Here is a 19,565-nt window from a genome sequence, read left to right on the forward strand (position 1 = left end):
TTTATTTATTTTAATGTTAGACAACATTTTCCCTAGCAGAGTTTCCTTTGTTCTGTCCAGCGTCATGCAGGGGGCACTACTGCCCACCTTACAGTGACATGCAAATAGTGAAAATATTCTCCCAAACTTAAATGCCAAAGAGCTCATGTTGTCTTTGCTTCAACTACATTTTCAAGTGATGTGTAAGCAAGGAGAGCAAATGTGTCAGGGTGAAACTACATATAGAGTGGCGAGTGTTGTTGGCAAAGTCCGATATCCTAAAAGCGTCCTGGGAAGGAGAGGCCTTCACCTGGAGCCAAAGCAGAGCTTGGTCACAGACGAGAAGAAGCTCTGGCTCTTATTGGGCTCGGGCTGATCTTTGAAGGCGTCCAGGTGGACTTTTAGGTGCTTGAAAACGGCGTCATCGAAAGATGGCTCATTCGCCACCACGGCCTCAACCAGCTTGTCTGGAGAAGCATAGTCCACTAGGAGCTTCTTGACCACGGGCGTGATCACCTCCTCCAAGTTGGCCAAGGTTTGGATGTGGTCGATGTGCTGGGGGCTGATTTCCTCCATGGCCCTGGATGACAGATGCTCAATGACCGGGAGGAGGGCGTCTGTCTTCAGAGATTTCTTGGATCTGCTTGGGAGGCTCCGTCCCAGCTGCGTGGTCAGCGTGTAGGCCAGGAGTTGTGTCAGCTTCGCATTGAAGGAAGGGGTACGCTCCCACACAGGAGACAACTTCGACAATGGGCTTTTTGAAACATCTGTTCCCGACGTTGCTGGTATGTGGGGAGTGGCCAAACCCGACACTGCTGAAAAAGTCGTTTGAGAGTCCATTTTGGGAGATGTGGTGTCCTCCACCACATGGAGCCTATTTTTGGGGGTTATCACCTTCTCGGCATCTTCGTCTGTGTTGAGGGCGGTCACCACCAGTCTGTTGATCTCACTAACGGCACCGGACACTTCGTCGGCGTACGTCTCTTCATTTTGCTGCTCCGTCTCCATCCAGAGAACCAGCTGCTGCAAGAACTTCCAGACCGCATCCTCAGTCATGGCGTACAAGACTTCTGAAGAAAGGGTCTGACCGTCCCAATGTTTCTTACCCGGTCGCCCCCACAGGAGCGAGTCCATAAAAGGAGTGTTGCAGCGGCTGGAGGGCACCTCGTATACTTCACTGTGACAAGACATGATGTACTCGTACACTTGAGAGGTGAGTTCTTCAGAAAAGCCCTTCAACTTCTCATCCATATAGCGCTTGATTTTGTCCTCAAGAGCTTCCGGCTCCATCTGGCTGAACTCATCGAACAGCTTGGCAACCCTGTCTTGGATGGACTCGAACTTCAACTCTGGACGCTGCGAAAGCCTGACATGTAAGGTGCTGGTCCTGAAGGCACCTTTGGTGTCCCCTCTGGAAGACTGTGCGTTCTTCTCGTCTTGGTGCTCTGGCTTGAGGGCCACCACACATGCGTCTTGGTTCTTAAAGGCTCGTTTTAGTCCTCCCAGCATGCGTGAAAACTGCAAGCGTGCAAACTTGAAGAAGCGGAACCTGCGCTGTTTGACCTGACCATCCACGCTGGGCTTCTCCTGCGACTTGAAGAAATTCTTGACTTTGTTGGCGATCAGCTTCAGGTTGAGGTTTATGCGAGACAAGTGGCTTTCCATGCAGCCAGATGTGTCTCCTGAGCCCGGAGAAGGTTCCTGGATGATGCTCTTGGTGATGTCCATTGCTACCATCTGAGCGCTTTCTATGGCAACTGGGTCCACGTCTTCATTGGTCTTCTTGCCCTTGTTGGTGTTGCACCACTTTAAGAGGATACCCCTCACAGCGTCCGTCATGTCGTTGTTCTTCATGGTACAATGGCCACACAGCACCATGCATGGCGTTCGCGCTCGAAGGAATGCCTGCCTCAAATACTCCACAGCCTGGCGAAAGATGGAGGACAGGGTGTCCACACTGGACATGCTGCTGCGGATGAAGAGGGTGGGCTCCGACGGCCACTCTGTAGATCGCTGAGCCACGGAGAAGGCTGAGGTCACCCGATGTTTCACCTCCGACTCCACCAGTGTGGTGAGCTCCCCGGCACCCTCATACTTCTGTGGTGGGAGGTCGAGAGCCGCGGCGAAGGTCTCGGTGATGCACTCGCTCAGCTTTGGACTGCACCGGTCGATGGCGTGATTTACCTGAGCCTGAGACTCTTGCCCGCGCAGGTGATCGCTGATAGCAGGCAGCAGACGATGCATTACCTCAGAGGAGAGCTTCTGGATCACATCACTGATGGTGTCAGCCAAGATGGCTTTGGTCTGCAGGTCCGGGGTTCCCGCCACCAGAAGAGTCCACTGAGCTGCAGAGATTTGGCTGAAACGTGTTTTTACCGCTTCATGAATGAGGTCCAGCCTCTGAAAACTTTTATCCTCCATTTCGAATGACTTCGGTTGTTGCAAGCAGGGCTGTGACGTCACAGGTGAGCCGAGTTGTCCATTCGTTCATCCACCAAATACGTTACACACCGTTGAAGCATACAGATACAGGAGCGCACGCAGCGGTTCTGTCAAATGTGTCGCCCGTTACAGCGTCGGCCGTTGACTTTGTACAAAAGGTGACATCACAAGCCAGCGCCAGATTCCTGGCTGTGGTCGTCCACGACCCCCTGATGACGTCACAGCGAGCACGCCTTGTATTAGTAATTATTAACTTAAGTCACTGTCCACCACTTGTAATTCACTCGTTCTCTGTAGGATACTCAAAAATCATTTACAAAGTTAGGTTTACCTAGTTCATCATTTTCGGTATGACACGTTCTCTACTACTTTTCAAAAAAATAAACTTATGGCTCAATTTTGTCTTCTCCTTGTCTCCGGAAAGCGTTCGGTATTTAGTCCCAAGTGTAGACCCATTACGACAAAAGCATAATACCTACATTACTACACAATTCGTGCCAGGAAATACCAAGTAGACAATCTCAATTTGCATAAGCGTGCCTTTATGTTGAAACAAACATACAGGAAGCCTTTTGGTGAGATATGTGCTGCTTCCGCTTATAACCCGGAAGTAACCAACAAATTACTCTCCGACGAAAGAGTATGTAACCAGCGATTTAAACCAGGTGGTTGACGCGTGCCGCCGAAGATGAGCGTCACGTTGGACATACGGCTTAAAAGAGCGAACAAAGTGTACCATGAGGGGGTAAGTATGTCACATTTATTAACCGGCTAGCTAACAACCTTAGCCGGACGAGGTATCGTCTCCCTGGCACGTGACAGGCAGCTGGTTGGCTTTTTTACGCTGAAATTGACGTTTTAACGTTGAACTTGGCTTTTTGGAAAACTGAAAATAGCTTCTGCTCATACACTAACCGGCTAAAGTATTGGGTACACCCGCACTGTGTGAATGTCGCTGCAAAAATGTTATTAGGGTTTTAATTCCCGGTAAGATACCCAACACAATACAACAGTGCCTGTATAGGTTCCTGTATTGGACCTGTAAGGTGTGTGTACATTAAAGGTACTTTCTGGGTTGCACGCATAAATTGTATGACTATAGGATTTGACTTTAACCTGAATTTCTTTAGATGTATTATTTGGAATAATAGGAGTACGTAAAATACTGCAAAATAAAACTATATGAAGAGAAACTGTACAACCGTACTACAAAATATATAATAACTTAGGCTGTGACATTTGTTTAAAGGTCAGCAGAGTAACTATTAATTTTGGGGGTCATCAAAGTCCAGGGAAGAAATTCCAATGGAAGCCTCACACTCGCAATGCAGTAGCACATTGGATACTTTTCCATGCCGCACTACAAATTGCATGTACACAGTAATTCCAGCGCAAAATCAACATATTTCGCACCATCAGATTTTTAGGAAATTTCATCTGCCATTGATATTAAAGTGAATTTACATCCTTCATACCTTATTGTCCTGAAGGTCTGATCCATGATTTTAAAAGGCTTTAGGTTGGACTCGACTTATGAATCAATGTGGTTAAAGACACAGTGTAAATCAGATACAATATTGAAGAGGAATTGGTAACCGAGGGACCAGGGACTCTCCGAATGACTGTGGCAGAATTGACCGTCGCTTAGATGTCAGCTTACTCGTCTTTTTTTCTCCTCCTTCATTGGACTGATTTGGTGCTCCGATGCACCTCCTTTGCACATTTGCAGAGAATATGCTCCCTGCACAGAGCGCACATTCTGCATTTTGGAAGGGGCCTCCCTGGTTTCATCTCAGTAGTATGTATGGGCGAGTAGCTGCAAAAAGACCATTTGAAGGTGGTAAACATTTGCACATCCTGTGCAGGAGTCTGTGGCCGGCATCATTGTTCTGTCCTGCAAGGAGACTGTGCAACATCACGGCATCTCCCTCAGCATGGATGGCATGGTCAACCTGCAGCTGAGCTCCAAGAGTGTGGGCGTCATAGAGGCTTTCTACAAGTCTGTCAAGGTAAAATGCACAAAGTAACTGAGTGAAATACCCAGTAGTGCACTGTTGCACATTGGGAATTGTTAGTTTTGTGCAGGGCAATTTCTAAAACATGTTGAAGTCAATAGTGAGCTTATCAAATCGTGTTTAAAACGATTCTCATTGTTTTAATATTGCGCTCTCATTTGCAGCCTATTCCGCTCATCAGTTGTAACATTGAGGTGGCCAAGGCGGGGAAAATCCCAGGGGGCAAGACAGAGATTCCCTTTGAGTTCCCTCTGACTACAAAAGGCAACAAAACCTTGTACGAAACCTACCACGGAGTCTTTGTCAACATCCAGGTAAGCACAGGGATACATCCACATAAAGAAACATTTGAAGAAACAATCGTGTGTTGTCCGCACAGTACACCCTACGCTGTGACTTGAAGCGCTCCCTGCTGGCCAAAGACCTGAGCAGGAATTGTGAGTTCATTGTGCACAGTCAGGTAAGAGACATAAACCACTTTATAATCTAAAAGTAAAAAAAAAAGAGGTTGAATGGTTGAGAGGAGGGTTCACTCTCCATTCATTCCAACAGAGAACCAACACGGTCCAAACTATTACTCTTAGACCAATACAACCTATATGAAGTGGTTTAATTAGCGTTGTGACATGCGCTTGAAGCCTTAGAACAAACTCCATGATTTTTTAAAAATGTAAACGATATCAAGTCATGTAAAACCTGGTGTACATGATACTACGAAGTGACTTGGAGTGCCTCAGTCACATGACCTGCAAACTATTGAACAAAATCTTTGATTTTTTTTTTAGTCGTATAAAATCCAATAAAAGCTAAAATTGGATAAGATAAGAGTGACACTCCCTGTACGAGTTCACTGCACCATGAGCGAGCAGTCCAGGCACAGTGAGGGGGAACTGCCGCTGTTGCTATGGAGTTGAATATTCAATTGCCAAAGTGAAATTAACAGCAACGGTTAGACAAATGTCTAACATGCAACTAACTTCACAAGCTTCCCGTCATCCAGCCTGTGCACATGTCAATTTATAGAGCCTGGCAAAATTGTTGACTTTTTTTTTTTTTATTGTTCGTTGTTTGTTTGTTTTTATTGTTTATTGCCTAACCACACCCTCTCCTATGAACCCTTATCTTCCTGCTTTCTTTTCTGTGGTTATCATCACACTTTTCCATGAAAAGAAAACACAAAAAACAAAATTCTTTAGATGTTCTATGAGCTGAATTCTCTCAAGATTTGCTCAAAATTTGTGATGATGGTTTCAACTTAAACTTAAACTGAACTTAAAATGTTTTAAGAACAATTTTGTTTTTACTCTAAAATGTACCACTTTTGGGCTGTTTGACTTCAGAGTTTCTACAGTTTACCGTCATACTAATATACATTTATTGCTTCTCTGTTGAATTATAAATGATTCACAGCAAAATCTCATGTATTCTAGCCTATAAGGTTATGTGGGACGTAGGGGTTTTCACACAATTCTGCCAATAAACCAAATCCTTGGCATTGTAGCTTGTTGTCGTTTTGAATTCAATAACATTTCTTATATTTTGAATTTCTGGGGGATTTGACACTGTGTGCAGGTATTTGTTGTGTCAAACTCTTGTTTTTTTTTAGCCACAGAAAGCAAAGGTTGCAGCCACCCCGATCAACTTCACCATCACTCCAGACACCCTGCAGAACATCCGTGAGGTGCCAGAAATGTTTTTATTAAAAAAAAAAACAAAAAAAAACATTTTTTGTTGTCACTTTGTAGAGCTCATGGCTGTACACTCATCTTCCTGTCTCTATCCACAGCGGAGTTTACTCCCCAAGTTTCTAATCCGAGGCCACCTGGACTCCACCACGTGCATCATAAGCCAACCGTTGACTGGCGAGGTAGTGGTGGACTGCTCTGACGTTCCCATCAAGAGCATCGAACTACAGCTTGTTCGAGTGGAGACCTGCGGTGAGTCCCCCACCCCAGCTCCCTCTTGCGAGAACCTCGTGTGTCGACGTCATTTGATTTAGGCTGCGCTGAAGGCTACGCCCGAGACGCCACAGAGATCCAGAACATCCAGATAGCTGAAGGCGATGTGTGCCGCGGACTGCCCATTCCCATCTACATGGTGTTTCCCAGGTTGTTCACCTGTCCCACCCTGGAGACCACCAACTTCAAAGTCGGTCAGTGGACTTGTTAGCAATATCGGTGTCTTAAATATATATAATATATTATATAAATATTTATATTTAAATATGTATGTCGGTGTGTAAATATAAAAAAGGGCTTGTTCCTCTCAGCTGGCAACATGTAGCAAGGTTAAATGACATGTTCCTTCAAAGCTCCCAAGGTCACCAACACAATGTGTTCTATTTTTCTGGTGCTAAAATTCAGCATTGACTCCATCGCAACTGGACTTTTCAGGTTCCTCGTTAAATTGCTAATTTAATAAACTGATTTTATCTGTGTTCGTTCATTCATTTTCTACTGCTGGATCAGCGGGGAAAAAAACGTGGTGTACCCTGGACTGGTGGCCAGCCAATCACAGGCCACATATAGACAATTTGGAGTCACCAATTAACCTAGCATGTTTTTGGAATGTGGGAGGAAACCGGAGTACCCGGAGAAAGCCCACGCATGCACAGAACATGACAACATGCAAACTCCACACAGAGATGCCAGAGGGTGGAATCAAACTCTGGTCTCCTAGCTGTGTGGCCTGCGCACTAACCACTCGTCCGCCGTTTGTGTCACGCTTAAACAGAGGTTGGGAACCTTTTCGACAAAGACAGCCATCAAAGCCACATATTTTAAAATGTATTTTTGTGTGAGTCCTATAATATTTTTTTTTAACACTAAACAAAAACCCACGCATGTTCTCCCCGTGCATGCGTGGGTTTTCTCCGGGTACTCCGGTTTCCTCCCACATTCCAAAAACATGCTAGGTTAATTGGCCACTCCAAATTGTCCATAGGTATGAATGTGAGTGTGAATGGTTGTTTGTCTATATGTGCCCTGTGATTGGCTGGCCACCAGTCCAGGGTGTACCCCGCCTCTCGCCCCAAGACAGCTGGGATAGGCTCCAGCACCCCCTCGACCGTTGTGAGGATAAGCGGTAGAAAATGAATGAATTTCATTAAAGACGGGAAGTTTACTTCTTGACCTCTTGATGACCCAGGTAGGCTATCGCTATCATCCAATAATCAAGTTTTGGTCTATCACCAGGAGACTTTAGAAGAACAGCTGGCATTGCCTATGGCCACCCGCATTGTGGTACAAAATGGGTAGATGGATTATTAAAAAGCATGAGTGTCATTTATCCGCTAGGTGGAGGAAGGCACATGTGCAGGACATTTGATGTGGTCGTGTCAACTGTTTTTGATCTGTATACTAAGATACTTGCTGTTGACACGCCTCCGCTGCACCCTCACCTCCCAACACGTGTTTGTCCCGTAGAGTTCGAAGTCAACGTTGTCATCGTACTACACGACGACCATCTAATCACAGAGAACTTCCCTCTGAAGCTGTGCAGAGGTTAGTGTCAGCAAGAGTAAAGATTTAGACTAAAAAACCAAAATAAAGCCCTCTCAAGACTGGTTTCTGTCATTTAATGATTGAATGTGCTTTTCTTTTTGCAGGATTCCTCTCGGACAAATAACATTTATTGATGCAGTTTTTCAGCAACAATGTGGTACTTTTGCATGTTTGTGCTGCGTACTCCGCTTTCAATGACCTGGCCACGCTCCTTGCCACGCTCCTTGCCACGCTCCTGGCCACGCTCCTTGCCACGCTCCTTGCCACACTTATGTCAACTTGGCTCATTCTGCTTCTTTTGTTCAAGGTGGGCTGATATTAGAAGCTATTTACGCTTTAAGTTATGATTTGGCGGTGACAAGGGTAGCAGCACACACATGGATTTTTCTTGGGTAGATCTTTGAAGGTGTCCAGCTTAATTCTGAGATGCTTCAAGACGGCGTCATCGAAAGACGTATTGTTCGTCCTCACAGCTTTCACCAGCTTTTGCGAAGTGCCAAAGTCCACCATGAGGTTCTTGACCAGACCTGTTACCACCTCCTCCAACTGGGCCATGGTTTGGATTTTGTTTATGTGCTTGGGGCTGATTTCTTCCATGGTCCTGGATGACAGATGGTCGCTGACCAGGAGGAGGGTGTCCCTCTTCAGCAACTTCTTGCTTTTCTTCGGTAGTCTCTGTGCCAGCTTGGCGGTCAGCGTGTAGGCCAGGAGTTGAGTTAACTCCTTCAATAGCGGCATGTCTAATGTCTCTGTACGGCGTTTAGAAATGTCTTGTGTTCGGGAAGGTGCTGAAATGCTCTCTTGAGAGTACTCTTCTAGATTTGCTTCCTCTTCAGATGGGTCCACATTTTCACGTGTCATCTGCAATTTAGGAGGCTTCACCTTCTCAGCATCTTCATCTGTGTTGAGGGCAGTAACCACCAGTTGGTTGATCTCGCTCACGGCACCGGACACATCATCAGCATACGTCTCCTCGCTTTCCTCCGTCTCCAGCCAGAGGACCAGCTGCTGCAAGAACCTCCACACTGTGTCTTCCGTCATGGCGTACAAGACTTCAGGAGAAAAGATCTGGCCGTCCCAATGTTTCTTACCCGGTCGCCCCCACAGGAGCGAGTCCATAAAAGGAGTGTTGGAGCGGCTGGACGGCACCTCGTATACTTCACTCTGACAGGACATGATGTACTCGTACAGTTGAGAGGTGAGTTCTTCAGAAAAGCCCTTCAACTTCTCATCCATATAGCGTGCAATTTTCTTGTCGCGAGCTTCCGCATCCATCTTGCTGAGATCATCGAACAATTTGGCCATCATGTCTTGGATGGACTCAAACTCAAACGCAGGACGTTGTGATGGCCTGACATGTAAGGTGCTGGTCCTGAAGGCACCTTTAGCATCCCCTCTGGGAGACAGCACGCTCTTCTCTTCCCGGCGGTCAGACTTGAGGGCCACCAGACATGCGTCTTGGTTCTTAAAGGCTCGTTTTAGTCCTCCCAGCATGCGTGAAAACTGCGAGCGCGCAAACTTGAAGAAGCGGAACCTGCGCTGTTTGACCTGACCATCCACGCTGGGCTTCTCCTGCGACTTGAAGAAATTCTTGACTTTGTCGGAGACCAGCTTCAGGTTGAGGTTGAAGCGAGTCAGTTGACCATCCACATGGCCAGAAGCATCTCCTGACATCTGAGAGGTCTCCTGGATGATGCTCCTTGTGATGTCCACTGCTGCCAATTGAGCTTGCTCTTCCATCATTGAGTCGGTGTATTCGCCAATAGTCTTGTCCTTGCTGGACCTGAACCACTTTAAGAGGATTCCCTTAATGGAATCGGTCATTTCGCTGTTCTTCATGGTAGAACGTCCACACAGCACCACGCAAGGCGTGCGCGCCCGAGCAAACACCTGCCTCAAATACTCCACAGCCTGGCGAAAGATGGAGGACAGGGTGCCCACAGTGGACATGCTGCTGCGGATGAAGAGGGTGGGCTCCGACGGCCACTCGGTGGCGCTCTGGGCCACGGACAAGGCTGAGGTCACCCGATGTTTCACCTCCGACTCCACCAGTGTGGTGAGCTCCGCGGCGCCCTCATACTTCTGGGGTGGGAGGTTGAGAGCGGCGGCGAAGGTCTCGGTGATGCACTCGCTCATCTTCGGACTGCATCGGTCGATGGCGTGATTTACCTGAGCCTGAGACGCGTGTCCGCGCAGGTGATCCCTGAGGGCGGGCACCAGGCGCTTCACAACCACCGAGGAGACCCTCTGAACCACCTCGCTGATTGTGTCGACCAAGATGGCCTTGGTCTCAGAGTCCGGGGTCCCCTCCACCATCAGAGCCCACTGAGCGGCGGAGATTTGGCTGAAGTGCCTTTTCACCGCCTCCAGAATGGCGTCCACCTTAAGCAAAGTGTCATCCTCCATCACGGATCACTTGAAAGGCTCGGCTGTGACGTCACAGGCTGGCTCTGTGGGCCATGTAGTTCTTTGTAGTTCTGTCGGGTTCTCGGGTGTAACGATGTATTCTTTCAACCAAGGGTGACGTCATACGCCAACAATGCACGTCTCATATTGTATATGCACCGATTTTGACAGACGGATGGGACTTTTGGGGGAAAAATGGTGTCCTCACTATTTTAGCGGCTTGCATGTCTGACCAGTTAAAGGTGGATTCTGAGGGCGAAATGCGAACGGTCACATCTCTGCTGGATTAACCTCCACATGAACTAGAACGGATATTGAACTAATACTTACCTTAGACTGCGATTGGCTGGCGACCAGTCCAGGGGGTACCCCGCCTCTCGCCCGCGACCCTGGTGAGGATAAGCGGCATAGAGGATGGATGGATGGATGGATGGATGGATGGGTGGATGGATGGATGGACTTACCTCAGAAGTGAAAGTCATTTCAACGTAATCGTTTCAGGTGCCGAGTAGGTGAGCAAACACAGAAGCACAACACAGTGCTCGCTGTGACGTCAGCAGGGGCATCGTAGGAGACCACGGCAAGACGTGTAGTGACGTCACCTTTTGAACAAAGTTCAAGGCCAACGCTGCAGCGGGGGACTATTTTGACAGAACCGCCCCGTGTGTGTGTGTGTGTGTGTGTGTGTGTATGGTTCTACGGTGCAAATGGACCCCTGACGTGATCCGTGATGGAGGATGAAAGTTTGCTGAAGGTAGACGCCATTCTGGAGGCGGTGAAAACCCGCTTCAACCAAATTTCTGCGGCTCAGTGGACTCTGCTGGTGGCGGGTACTCCGGATTCTGAAACCATGGCCATCTTGGCCGACACCATCAGTGATGTGATCCAGAAGATCTCCTCCGAGGTGATGAACCGCCTGCTGCCCGCTCTCAACGAGCACCTACGTGGACAAGAGTCTCAGGCTCAGGTAAATTACGCCATCGACCGATGCAGTCCGAAGCTGAGCGAGTGCATCACCGAGACCTTCGCCGCCGCTCTCGACCTCCCACCCCAGAAGTATGAGGGCGCTGGGGAGCTCACCACGCTGGTGGAGTCGGAGGTGAAACATCGGGTGACCTCAGCCTTGTCCGTGGCCCAGAGTGCCACTGAGTGGCCGTCGGAGCCCACCCTCTTCATCCGCAGCAGCATGTCCAGCGTTGGCACCCTGTCCTCCATCTTTCGCCAGGCTGTGGAGTATTTGAGGCAGGTGTTTGCTCGGGCGCGCACGCCTTGCGTGGTGCTGTGTGGACGTTCTACCATGAAGAACAACGACATGACGGACGCTGTGAGGGGTATCCTCTTAAAGTGGTGCAACACCAACAAGGGCAAGATGACCAATGAAGATGAGGACCCGGTGGCCCAAGAGAGTGCTCAGCTGGCGGCAGTGGACATCACCAAGAGCATCATCCAGGAACCTTCTCCGGGCTCAGGAGACACATCTGGCTGCATGGAAAGCCGCTTGACTCGCTTCAACCTCAACCTGAAGCTGATCGCCAACAAAGTCAAGAATTTCTTCAAGTCGCAGGAGAAGCCCAGCGTGGATGGTCAGGTCAAACAGCGCAGGTTCCGCTTCTTCAAGTTTGCACGCTTGCAGTTTTCACGCATGCTGGGAGGACTAAAACGAGCCTTTAAGAACCAAGACGCATGTCTGGTGGCCCTCAAGCCAGAACGCAGAGACGAGAAGAGCGCACAGTCTTCCAGAGGGGACACCAAAGGTGCCTTCAGGACCAGCACCTTACATGTCAGGTCGTCGCAGCGTCCAAAGTTTGAGTTCGAGTCCATCCAGGAGAAGGTGGCCAAGCTGTTCGATGAGTTCAGCCAGATGGAGCCGGAAGCTCGTGAGGACAAACTCAAGCGCTATATGGATGAGAAGTTGAAGGGCTTTTCTGAAGAACTCACCTCTCAAGTGTACGAGTACATCATGTCTTGTCACAGTGAAGTATACGAGGTGCCCTCCAGCCGCTGCAACACTCCTTTTATGGACTCGCTCCTGTGGGGGCGACCGGGTAAGAAACATTGGGACGGTCAGACCCTTTCTTCAGAAGTCTTGTACGCCATGACTGAGGACGCTGCATGGAAGTTCTTGCAGCAGCTGGTTCTCTGGATGGAGACGGAGCAGCAAAATGAAGAGACGTACGCCGACGAAGTGTCCGGTGCCGTCAACGAGATCAACCAACTGGTGGTGACCGCCCTCAACACAGACGAAGATGCCGAGAAGGTGATAACCCCCAAAAATAGGCTCCATGTGGTGGAGGACACCACATCTCCCAAAATGGACTCTCAAACGACTTTTTCAGCAGTGTCGGGTTTGGCCACTCCCCACATACCAGCAACGTCGGGAACAGATGTTTCAAAAAGCCCATTGTCGAAGTTGTCTCCTGTGTGGGAGCGTACCCCTTCCTTCAATGCGAAGCTGACGCGACTCCTGGCCTACACGCTGACCACGCAGCTGGGACAGAGCCTCCCAAGCAGATCCAAGAAATCTCTGAAGACAGACGCCCTCCTCCCGGTCATTGAGCATCTGTCATCCAGGGCCATGGAGGAAATCAGCCCCCAGCACATCGACCACATCCAAACCTTGGCCAACTTGGAGGAGGTGATCACGCCCGTGGTCAGGAAGCTCCTAGTGGACTATGCTTCTCCAGACAAGCTGGTTGAGGCCGTGGTGGCGAATGAGCCATCTTTCGATGACGCCGTTTTCAAGCACCTAAAAGTCCACCTGGACGCCTTAAGAGATCAGCCCGAGCCCAATAAGAGCCAGAGCTTCTTCTCGTCTGTGACCAAGCTCTGCTTTGGCTCCAGGTGAAGGCCTCTCCTTCCCAGGACGCTTTTAGGACATCTTACCTTGCCAACAACACTCACCTCTGACAGGTGAAGTGCACCTGTACGGTCATGTAGCATCCATGTTTCACTGACACCTTTCGCTTACTTCCTCATATTTATTCATACGGACAAATGGATGTTCTACATGTATGATCCCTTCATAGGAACATTGAAGCACTTGAACCCTTTCAAGCACATTGTGTAGACCAGCCCTGACGCTGCTAAGTATTGCACGACAAGGCAAAGGGTTCTTGCTCTGACAAGAGGCTTGAAGATGGGCTGAGCAATGGACTCTCAATTTGACCTTTGAACCTCAGCCTAAAACAGCGACTGAACAACCGTGCATGTGTTTGACCTTTAATCTCAGCTACCTCGGACATTTGTGAAAAACAATTCTCTTTTTGGACCAGCATTGGTAAAATGTCAGCAATTCAGTTGAGAATTTGAATGGGAGAGCATTGACACTGTCTTCTATCCTGCGCTCGATTCCCACCATCCTGTCCAGATTTATCAATCGTACAGCCAAACTCCGAGTGAGACTTTTTCGACATATATTGCATAGTCTACTTTCATGTCAGTAAAAGATCATTGTGGACTTTCGACTGTTTCAACTGAATACAGTCTTTGTCTGGACAAAGTAGCTTGTTGCCACAACAGGTGAGCACCAAAAGAAAAAAAGTGGGACAAACCAGTTCCGGTCTGGTTCCATTCAACGCCTCGAAACTCATCATGTTTCACTTAACACTATGCACAAAGAGAGATTTAGTTTCTCATACAATAAAGACAAAACACATTCATGCTTTGATTTGTTTAGAATGAAAGTGGAAGAACTATGGTTTCATTGTCAGTGCCAGTCAAAACTGTGGACACGTTCTTGTTTCATTACATGGCATGGGGAAAACGGAACTGGTACCTTGCCAAACAAGACCAATGACATTTTGTTGTTCCCTGATTGCTTGTTCATTTCACTGTTACGTGCTAAGCTTGGCTAAGTGAATTCTGCTGTGGACTAAATTTTAAGAACAAATTGCAAGAATTTAACATTTTCAACTGTTGGATCTTAAGGCGGTTCTACGTAGATCTTCAAAGGAAACCAAAAAAATGTTGATTAAGCAATTTCTTGCCATCCATCCGTTTTTTATGCCGCTCATGCTCACAAGAGCCGCGGGGGTATGGTGGAGCCTATCCCGAATACAAACAACCATCAAACTGAAATAGGCTGATCAAAAGTAGAAATACAAGCGAAATTGTCAAAAAGGATTCAATCATAACTTGCTACTACATTTTTATTAATCATGTCAAAAATTGGCGGACGAGTTGTTAACGCGCAGGCAATTCCACCCTCGGCCATCTCTGTGTGGAGTTTGCATGTTCTCCCCGTGCATGCGTGGGTTTTCTCCGGGTACTCCGGTTTCCTCCCACATTCCAAAAACATGCTAGGTTAATTAGCCACTCCAAATTGTCCATAGGTATGAATGTGAGTGTGAATGGTTGTTTGTCTATATGTGCCCTGGGATTGGCTGGCCACCAGTCCAGGGTGGACCCCGCCTCTCACGCCCAAAGACAGCTGGGATAGGCTCCAGCACCCCCGCGACCCTCGTGAGGATAAGCGGTAGAAAATGAATGAATGTTTGCTAAATGGACCTAAACTGTCCTTTTTAGCGCTAGACGGGGGATGGGATGTTAAAAGATGTCAGTTTCCTATGATAGGCTTGTTGCCCTTTTCGTTCTGCCACATGCTAAGCTACACTATGCTAGGCGAGGCTAGGCTGCTACAGCTTAGCAATTAGCATTGTGAGTAACTTTTACTCGAACTTTTGTCATGTTTATTTGCCATTTGACAGTGCAGCAATGCTAACTGCTAATATTTTGTGTACCGCTTCCAGACCAATACAAATGTTATTTAAAATTAATCACATAAATTAATTACATTGTAATTAATTCATGACATTAATTACAGAGGTTTGCGTATTTGGGAAGTTTGGGCTGGCTCAAAAAGCGTGGTAAAACATGAATTTATTGTCAACTATACCCATTATATTAAAAGTGGGGTTTGTTCATAGTTAGGAAGCACTTTGGGCGTTGACCAATCACAGCGATATGGGCATACCCAGAAGTGGGTCATGGGTGGAATAAATTAGACCCTTTTGGCAGGAAGCACAAATCAAAGGAGATACAGCTGGAATAGGTGCAGATTCTGGAAGATGGAAAAGTTTTGTGAGGGTCATTGTGTGTAGCTGCTCTATAGGAGTCAACAACTCAATACAAAGGGTGAAAAATGAGCATCATAGGTCCCCTTTAAGCTTTTTACACCATGGACTACCACAAAAATATGGTTGGATTTCAGAATATTGTCATGGTTGGAAGCTCCCAAGTGGGATACAGTCTGGAATACCATGGATATGTGCATAACATTTCCCTTTCCATTCAATTTATGTTAGATGTTAGATTCCGATTGTTGTCAGTACTGTGGTTGCCAGCCATGTTTTTATTGACATGTGGAAGGTTTTGTGGGATATGTCCGACTTCTGGCAGTCAAAAGCCAGATTCAGACCAATATCAAAATTGGAAGTGACATATTAGGAAGATATCTTCCAAATAAGGGGGTACTTTTGCTGCATTCCAGAAAACTGGAATATTTGTGTATATATGTTTTTTGTTATTTGACTGGAATGTGTTGAAGTCTGAGCCGTGATATTTCCAACTTGCCAGCTGTCTCAAATGCAACAAACATTAGCATAACATTTTCAAAGTCCCCAATTCGCTATTCTTTCTTGTAGTCCTCCTCCAATTTTAGCTTCTCGTCGTTGTTGCGGAAGGCGATGTCACTGCTCACTTGTACTTTATCGAAGAAGTTGAAATCAGCTACGTAGCGGCCGCTGGCGGTGCTGAAGAGCACGGGCTTGAACTCATAGCCCCACAAGATCTCCTGGGGGACGTAGGACGTGCGGCTCTGGCACGTGGCTGCCGTGGACTCCATGGTGGCGTTGAGGGTCACCAGCAGCTCAAAGTCACGGCTCTGCAGGTTTTCGGCGCTCAGGCCTGCTAGTGGGCTCCGCTCATCTAGGATGTGGTAGAAGGTGAGCGGCAGAATGAGGAACGGACACTCGCTGCTAGAGCCCATGAAGAAATCTACTGAAGTCTGGTGAACCTGGGTCTTCTCTCCCTCTTCTGTGACGTTGGAGTGCAGGAGCTTCCCTGTGAGCTGGCACTGGATGAGCAGGCTCTTCCTCATGTTGGCCACCCTCACCATCAGGCACCACTTGCCCTGGCGGCGACAGACTACCGCCGACTGGCTGAACTTGATGGTCTCTGCTCGCTTCTTCGGCCGGGCCAGCTTGGCGAGGAAGGCTCCTGTGACGAAGATCTCTGCCAGGCCCGTGATGACCAGCTGGGCCACCAGGGTGAAGATAGCCAGCGGGCAGTCCTCCTTAATGTAGCGGAATCCGTATCCGATGGTGGTCTGCGACTCCAGTGAGAAGAGGAAGGCGCCGGTGAACGTCTGGACGTTCTCCAAACAGGGTGTGTGATTGGAGCTCAACATGGGCTCAAAGTCGCCGTTGCCCATGCTGATGAAGTAGAAGAGCACGCCGAAGATAAACCACGTCATGACGAAGGTGGAGGCGAACAGGGTGAGCTTGTAGCGCCATTTCATGTCCACCACTGTGGTCCAGATGTCGTGGAGGTACAGCTTCACCATGCCTTCCACGTTGTCAATGCGAACGTTGTTGTGCCCGTCTTTGGACACAATCCGCCGCCTTACTTCTGCCTTCCTGACCGCCATGACACCGTTGGCTTCTTACGCAGGGACCTCTCACCTCTTTCACTTTTGCATCGCCGGAGGACTGACTGTTCAAAGAGCAAGAACAAGACCAAGAACAAGAACAAGACCAGGTCAGTCCAAAACTGAAGCTGAAGCTGGTTTATGCATTCCGGCCTGCGTTGCTACGTACGTTATTGGCATGCCTTGATCTGAAGTTACAACTTATTAATATGATAAGCCACTGTAGTTTGACCTCAGCGTGCAGGCTGCACAGCTACGAGACCCGAGCTCAATTCCACCCTCGGCCATCTCTGTGTGGAGTTTGCGTGTTCTTTTCTCCGGGTACTCCGGTTTCCTCCCACATTCCAAAAACATGCTAGGTCAATTAGCCACTCCAAATTGTCCATAGTCCATTGTCAATGTGAGTGTGAATGGTTGTTTGTCTATATGTGCCCTGGGATTGGCTGGCCACCGAAGACAGCTGGGATAGGCTCCAGCACCCACGCGACCCTCGCGAGGATAAGCGGTAGAAAATGAATGAATAATGATGAACCAATACAATATACTTTTAATTGTCTTATTTTGCTATTGTTGTATAGTACACATAGTACACACTACACAGTGTTCTACTGTCTTGTCGTCCGTTTTAACATACGTTTTAACTAACTAAATATTTGAGGCCTAAGGTGTGTAGGTCAAACATGAGAAATCAAAGTTGTCTTCTGAAGGTCACTGAAAAGACACTTAGAGCAGAGGACGCTAAAAAGGAGACGAGGTGAAAGGTTGGTGTACGTAGAAGTTGAAAGTTAACCTTGCGTAGTAAAACCATTGCAATGATGAACGAGTCTACTCACATCCTGTCAGGTGTTTGCTGGTCCGCTCTGGTCTTTCTTGGGCCACCTTTAGAACGCTATCATCTACTCCAGTCCTTTTAGGTCTTCCTTCTCCTCCTGTTGTCTCGCCTTGGTAAGTGAACTTTGGCACATGAGAAGTAGAAGTAGACTCTGTTCCAGAAGTGGGCTGGCTTCTTTGCGTGCATCCCCCACCCCTGCCATCACCGCCTCTTGTGTACCTGTCCTCTTGTGGGGTTGGGGGGGGGGGGGTAGAAAACACCCTCAAGTCTTGTTTTTGCTTCTTTTACGGCTGTTGTTGCTTGACACACTTGCCCAGATTTATGGATGTACAATTGTTCTCTGAAGGTCACTTGTGTGAAGTTTAGCAATGCTAAAAATCCCCATTAGTGGTATAGATTATAAAAGATGTGATGATAACCACAGAACAGGAAACTCATGGGGAAACATCTGGCTTCCCAAAGCAATATGAGGATATTCAATTGAATATCAATGACTTCCACAAATTGATATGACAGCAAGGCAGTGTTAACGCAAGCGGATTTTCGTTGGGTTGCACGGTGGTTAACTGCAAGACTGGACAATCTGAAAATGTTTTAGGTTGGTGACATTTTGACTCGTGGACAAATTATTTGTACAGTAAATTTGGCTTTGATGAACTTTCAAGCAACAGTATGGAAAACAACACAAAAAGTACTTTATGACCTTGAAGCTTTGTTATTAACCGTATTGTTATTACACACATTCCTTCAGGCTATGCATGTGTGTGTGTGGCACGCAGGTTTTAGAGCGACCCATTTCCTTGTTGCTTATCAGATCCACTGGAACAACATGTCCTGTAATGCCTGAATATACATAAGGAAGAACAAAAACATACAATACACTCTGTGCACAATAATTAGGTAAGTTACTATTTAATATATATATAACAAGTATTTTATATATATATATATCATGCATGCCTTGGGGATCATTCTACTTCTCCTTAAGCAAAATGACATCTAATGCCATTACTGAGAAAAATCAATATAGACATGTTTTGCACAGTGGTCGAGTGGTTAGCGCACAGACCTCACAGCTAGGAGACCTGAGTTCAATCCCACCCTCGGCCATCTCTGTGTGGAGTTTGCATGTTCTCCCCTTTCCAAAAACATGCTAGGTTAATTGGCCACTCCAAATTGTCCATAGGTATGAATGTGAGTGTGAATGGTTGTTTGTCTATATGTGCCCTGGGATTGGCTGGCGACCAAAGACAGCTGGGATAGGCTCCAGCACCCCGTGACCCTTGTGAGGACAAGCTGTAGAAAATGAATGAATGGAATAATTGTATTCGTACAAACAGATATGAATGAATAAGTTTACTGATTTAATTCATTCAAGATTTACTGAGTCGATATATGTATACCTATAAATAAATATATGTGTATATAAATCAATAAACTTGACTTGCAAGTCTGAATGATCGAGGCAAAGCGTTGATTAAAGAAGAGTCGACTATTTGAGGAAATGCTGTCATCACACAAATTGTGAAGGAAAAACACACAAACATAACAATAATTCCACAACCATAATGACTGTATTGAAGAGCACTGAAAAAATGGACCTGTTATGGCTTTAACCACATTTTCTGACGCTTCCGGGATTTCCTCATCCATCGGCACACAAAGCATCTGGATGTTGACCCAGTGTAGAGCTCTGCAGCACCAAGAGAGAGACAGTTTATTTTATAGTGGAAAACTGAGCC

The 19,565-nt window shown here is 47.3% G+C and overlaps 4 protein-coding genes across 6 annotated transcripts; 1 reads left to right on the forward strand and 3 right to left on the reverse strand.

Annotated features, from left to right (window-relative positions):
* Positions 1-36: 36 nt before the first annotated feature.
* LOC131137817 (uncharacterized) lies at positions 37-2,893 on the reverse strand. Its single transcript, XM_058086150.2, has 2 exons — positions 2,164-2,893; positions 37-2,076 (listed from the first exon to the last, which is right to left on the reverse strand). Exons 1-2 carry the CDS (start codon positions 2,398-2,400, stop codon positions 286-288), a joined length of 2,028 nt encoding a protein of 675 aa, XP_057942133.2. The 5' UTR covers positions 2,401-2,893; the 3' UTR covers positions 37-285.
* A 108-nt stretch (positions 2,894-3,001) lies between these two features.
* On the forward strand, positions 3,002-8,856 carry vps26c (VPS26 endosomal protein sorting factor C). 2 transcript variants are annotated; one of them, XM_078787969.1, is made up of 8 exons: positions 3,002-3,166; positions 4,287-4,430; positions 4,601-4,750; positions 4,816-4,896; positions 6,043-6,117; positions 6,223-6,373; positions 6,448-6,588; positions 7,862-8,856. In XM_078787969.1, the coding sequence occupies exons 1-8, from the start codon at positions 3,110-3,112 to the stop codon at positions 7,942-7,944; spliced, it is 882 nt and encodes a 293-aa protein (XP_078644095.1). In that variant the 5' UTR covers positions 3,002-3,109; the 3' UTR covers positions 7,945-8,856. The 2 variants fall into 2 exon arrangements, with proteins under 2 accessions (XP_078644095.1, XP_057944025.2); XM_058088042.2 differs by having other exon boundaries at positions 6,436-6,588; positions 7,862-8,101.
* LOC131138801 (uncharacterized) lies at positions 7,943-11,014 on the reverse strand. 2 transcript variants are annotated; one of them, XM_078787968.1, is made up of 3 exons: positions 10,810-11,014; positions 10,676-10,734; positions 7,943-10,594 (listed from the first exon to the last, which is right to left on the reverse strand). In XM_078787968.1, the coding sequence occupies exon 3, from the start codon at positions 10,343-10,345 to the stop codon at positions 8,276-8,278; it is 2,070 nt and encodes a 689-aa protein (XP_078644094.1). In that variant the 5' UTR covers positions 10,346-10,594; positions 10,676-10,734; positions 10,810-11,014; the 3' UTR covers positions 7,943-8,275. The 2 variants fall into 2 exon arrangements, with proteins under 2 accessions (XP_078644094.1, XP_057944024.2); XM_058088041.2 differs by having other exon boundaries at positions 10,676-10,838.
* A 2,307-nt stretch (positions 11,015-13,321) lies between these two features.
* On the reverse strand, positions 13,322-18,002 carry kcnj15 (potassium inwardly rectifying channel subfamily J member 15). The gene is made up of 2 exons (XM_058088074.2): positions 17,825-18,002; positions 13,322-17,056 (listed from the first exon to the last, which is right to left on the reverse strand). The coding sequence occupies exon 2, from the start codon at positions 16,989-16,991 to the stop codon at positions 15,972-15,974; it is 1,020 nt and encodes a 339-aa protein (XP_057944057.1). The 5' UTR covers positions 16,992-17,056; positions 17,825-18,002; the 3' UTR covers positions 13,322-15,971.
* Positions 18,003-19,565: the final 1,563 nt, after the last annotated feature.

Source organism: Doryrhamphus excisus, linkage group LG21 (genome assembly GCF_037039965.1).
Source record: "Doryrhamphus excisus strain RoL-2023G ecotype Guam linkage group LG21, RoL_Dexc_Guam_v1.1, whole genome shotgun sequence".
In the NCBI taxonomy this organism is placed as follows: Eukaryota; Metazoa; Chordata; class Actinopteri; order Syngnathiformes; family Syngnathidae; genus Doryrhamphus; species Doryrhamphus excisus.

Excerpts from the sequence above, each read along its gene's own strand:
- LOC131137817 (XM_058086150.2), bottom strand. The coding sequence starts at position 2,400 with ATGGAGGATAAAAGTTTTCAGAGGCTGGACCTCATTCATGAAGCGGTA. Across the intron at positions 2,077-2,163 it reads GGCAAGAGTCTCAGGCTCAG|AAGTATGAGGGTGCCGGGGA; the intron begins GTAAATCACGCC and ends CTCCCACCACAG.
- vps26c (XM_058088042.2), top strand. The coding sequence starts at position 3,110 with ATGAGCGTCACGTTGGACATACGGCTTAAAAGAGCGAACAAAGTGTAC. Across the intron at positions 4,897-6,042 it reads AGTTCATTGTGCACAGTCAG|CCACAGAAAGCAAAGGTTGC; the intron begins GTAAGAGACATA and ends GTTTTTTTTTAG. Across the intron at positions 6,589-7,861 it reads GACCACCAACTTCAAAGTCG|AGTTCGAAGTCAACGTTGTC; the intron begins GTCAGTGGACTT and ends TTTGTCCCGTAG.
- LOC131138801 (XM_078787968.1), bottom strand. The coding sequence starts at position 10,345 with ATGGAGGATGACACTTTGCTTAAGGTGGACGCCATTCTGGAGGCGGTG.
- kcnj15 (XM_058088074.2), bottom strand. The coding sequence starts at position 16,991 with ATGGCGGTCAGGAAGGCAGAAGTAAGGCGGCGGATTGTGTCCAAAGAC.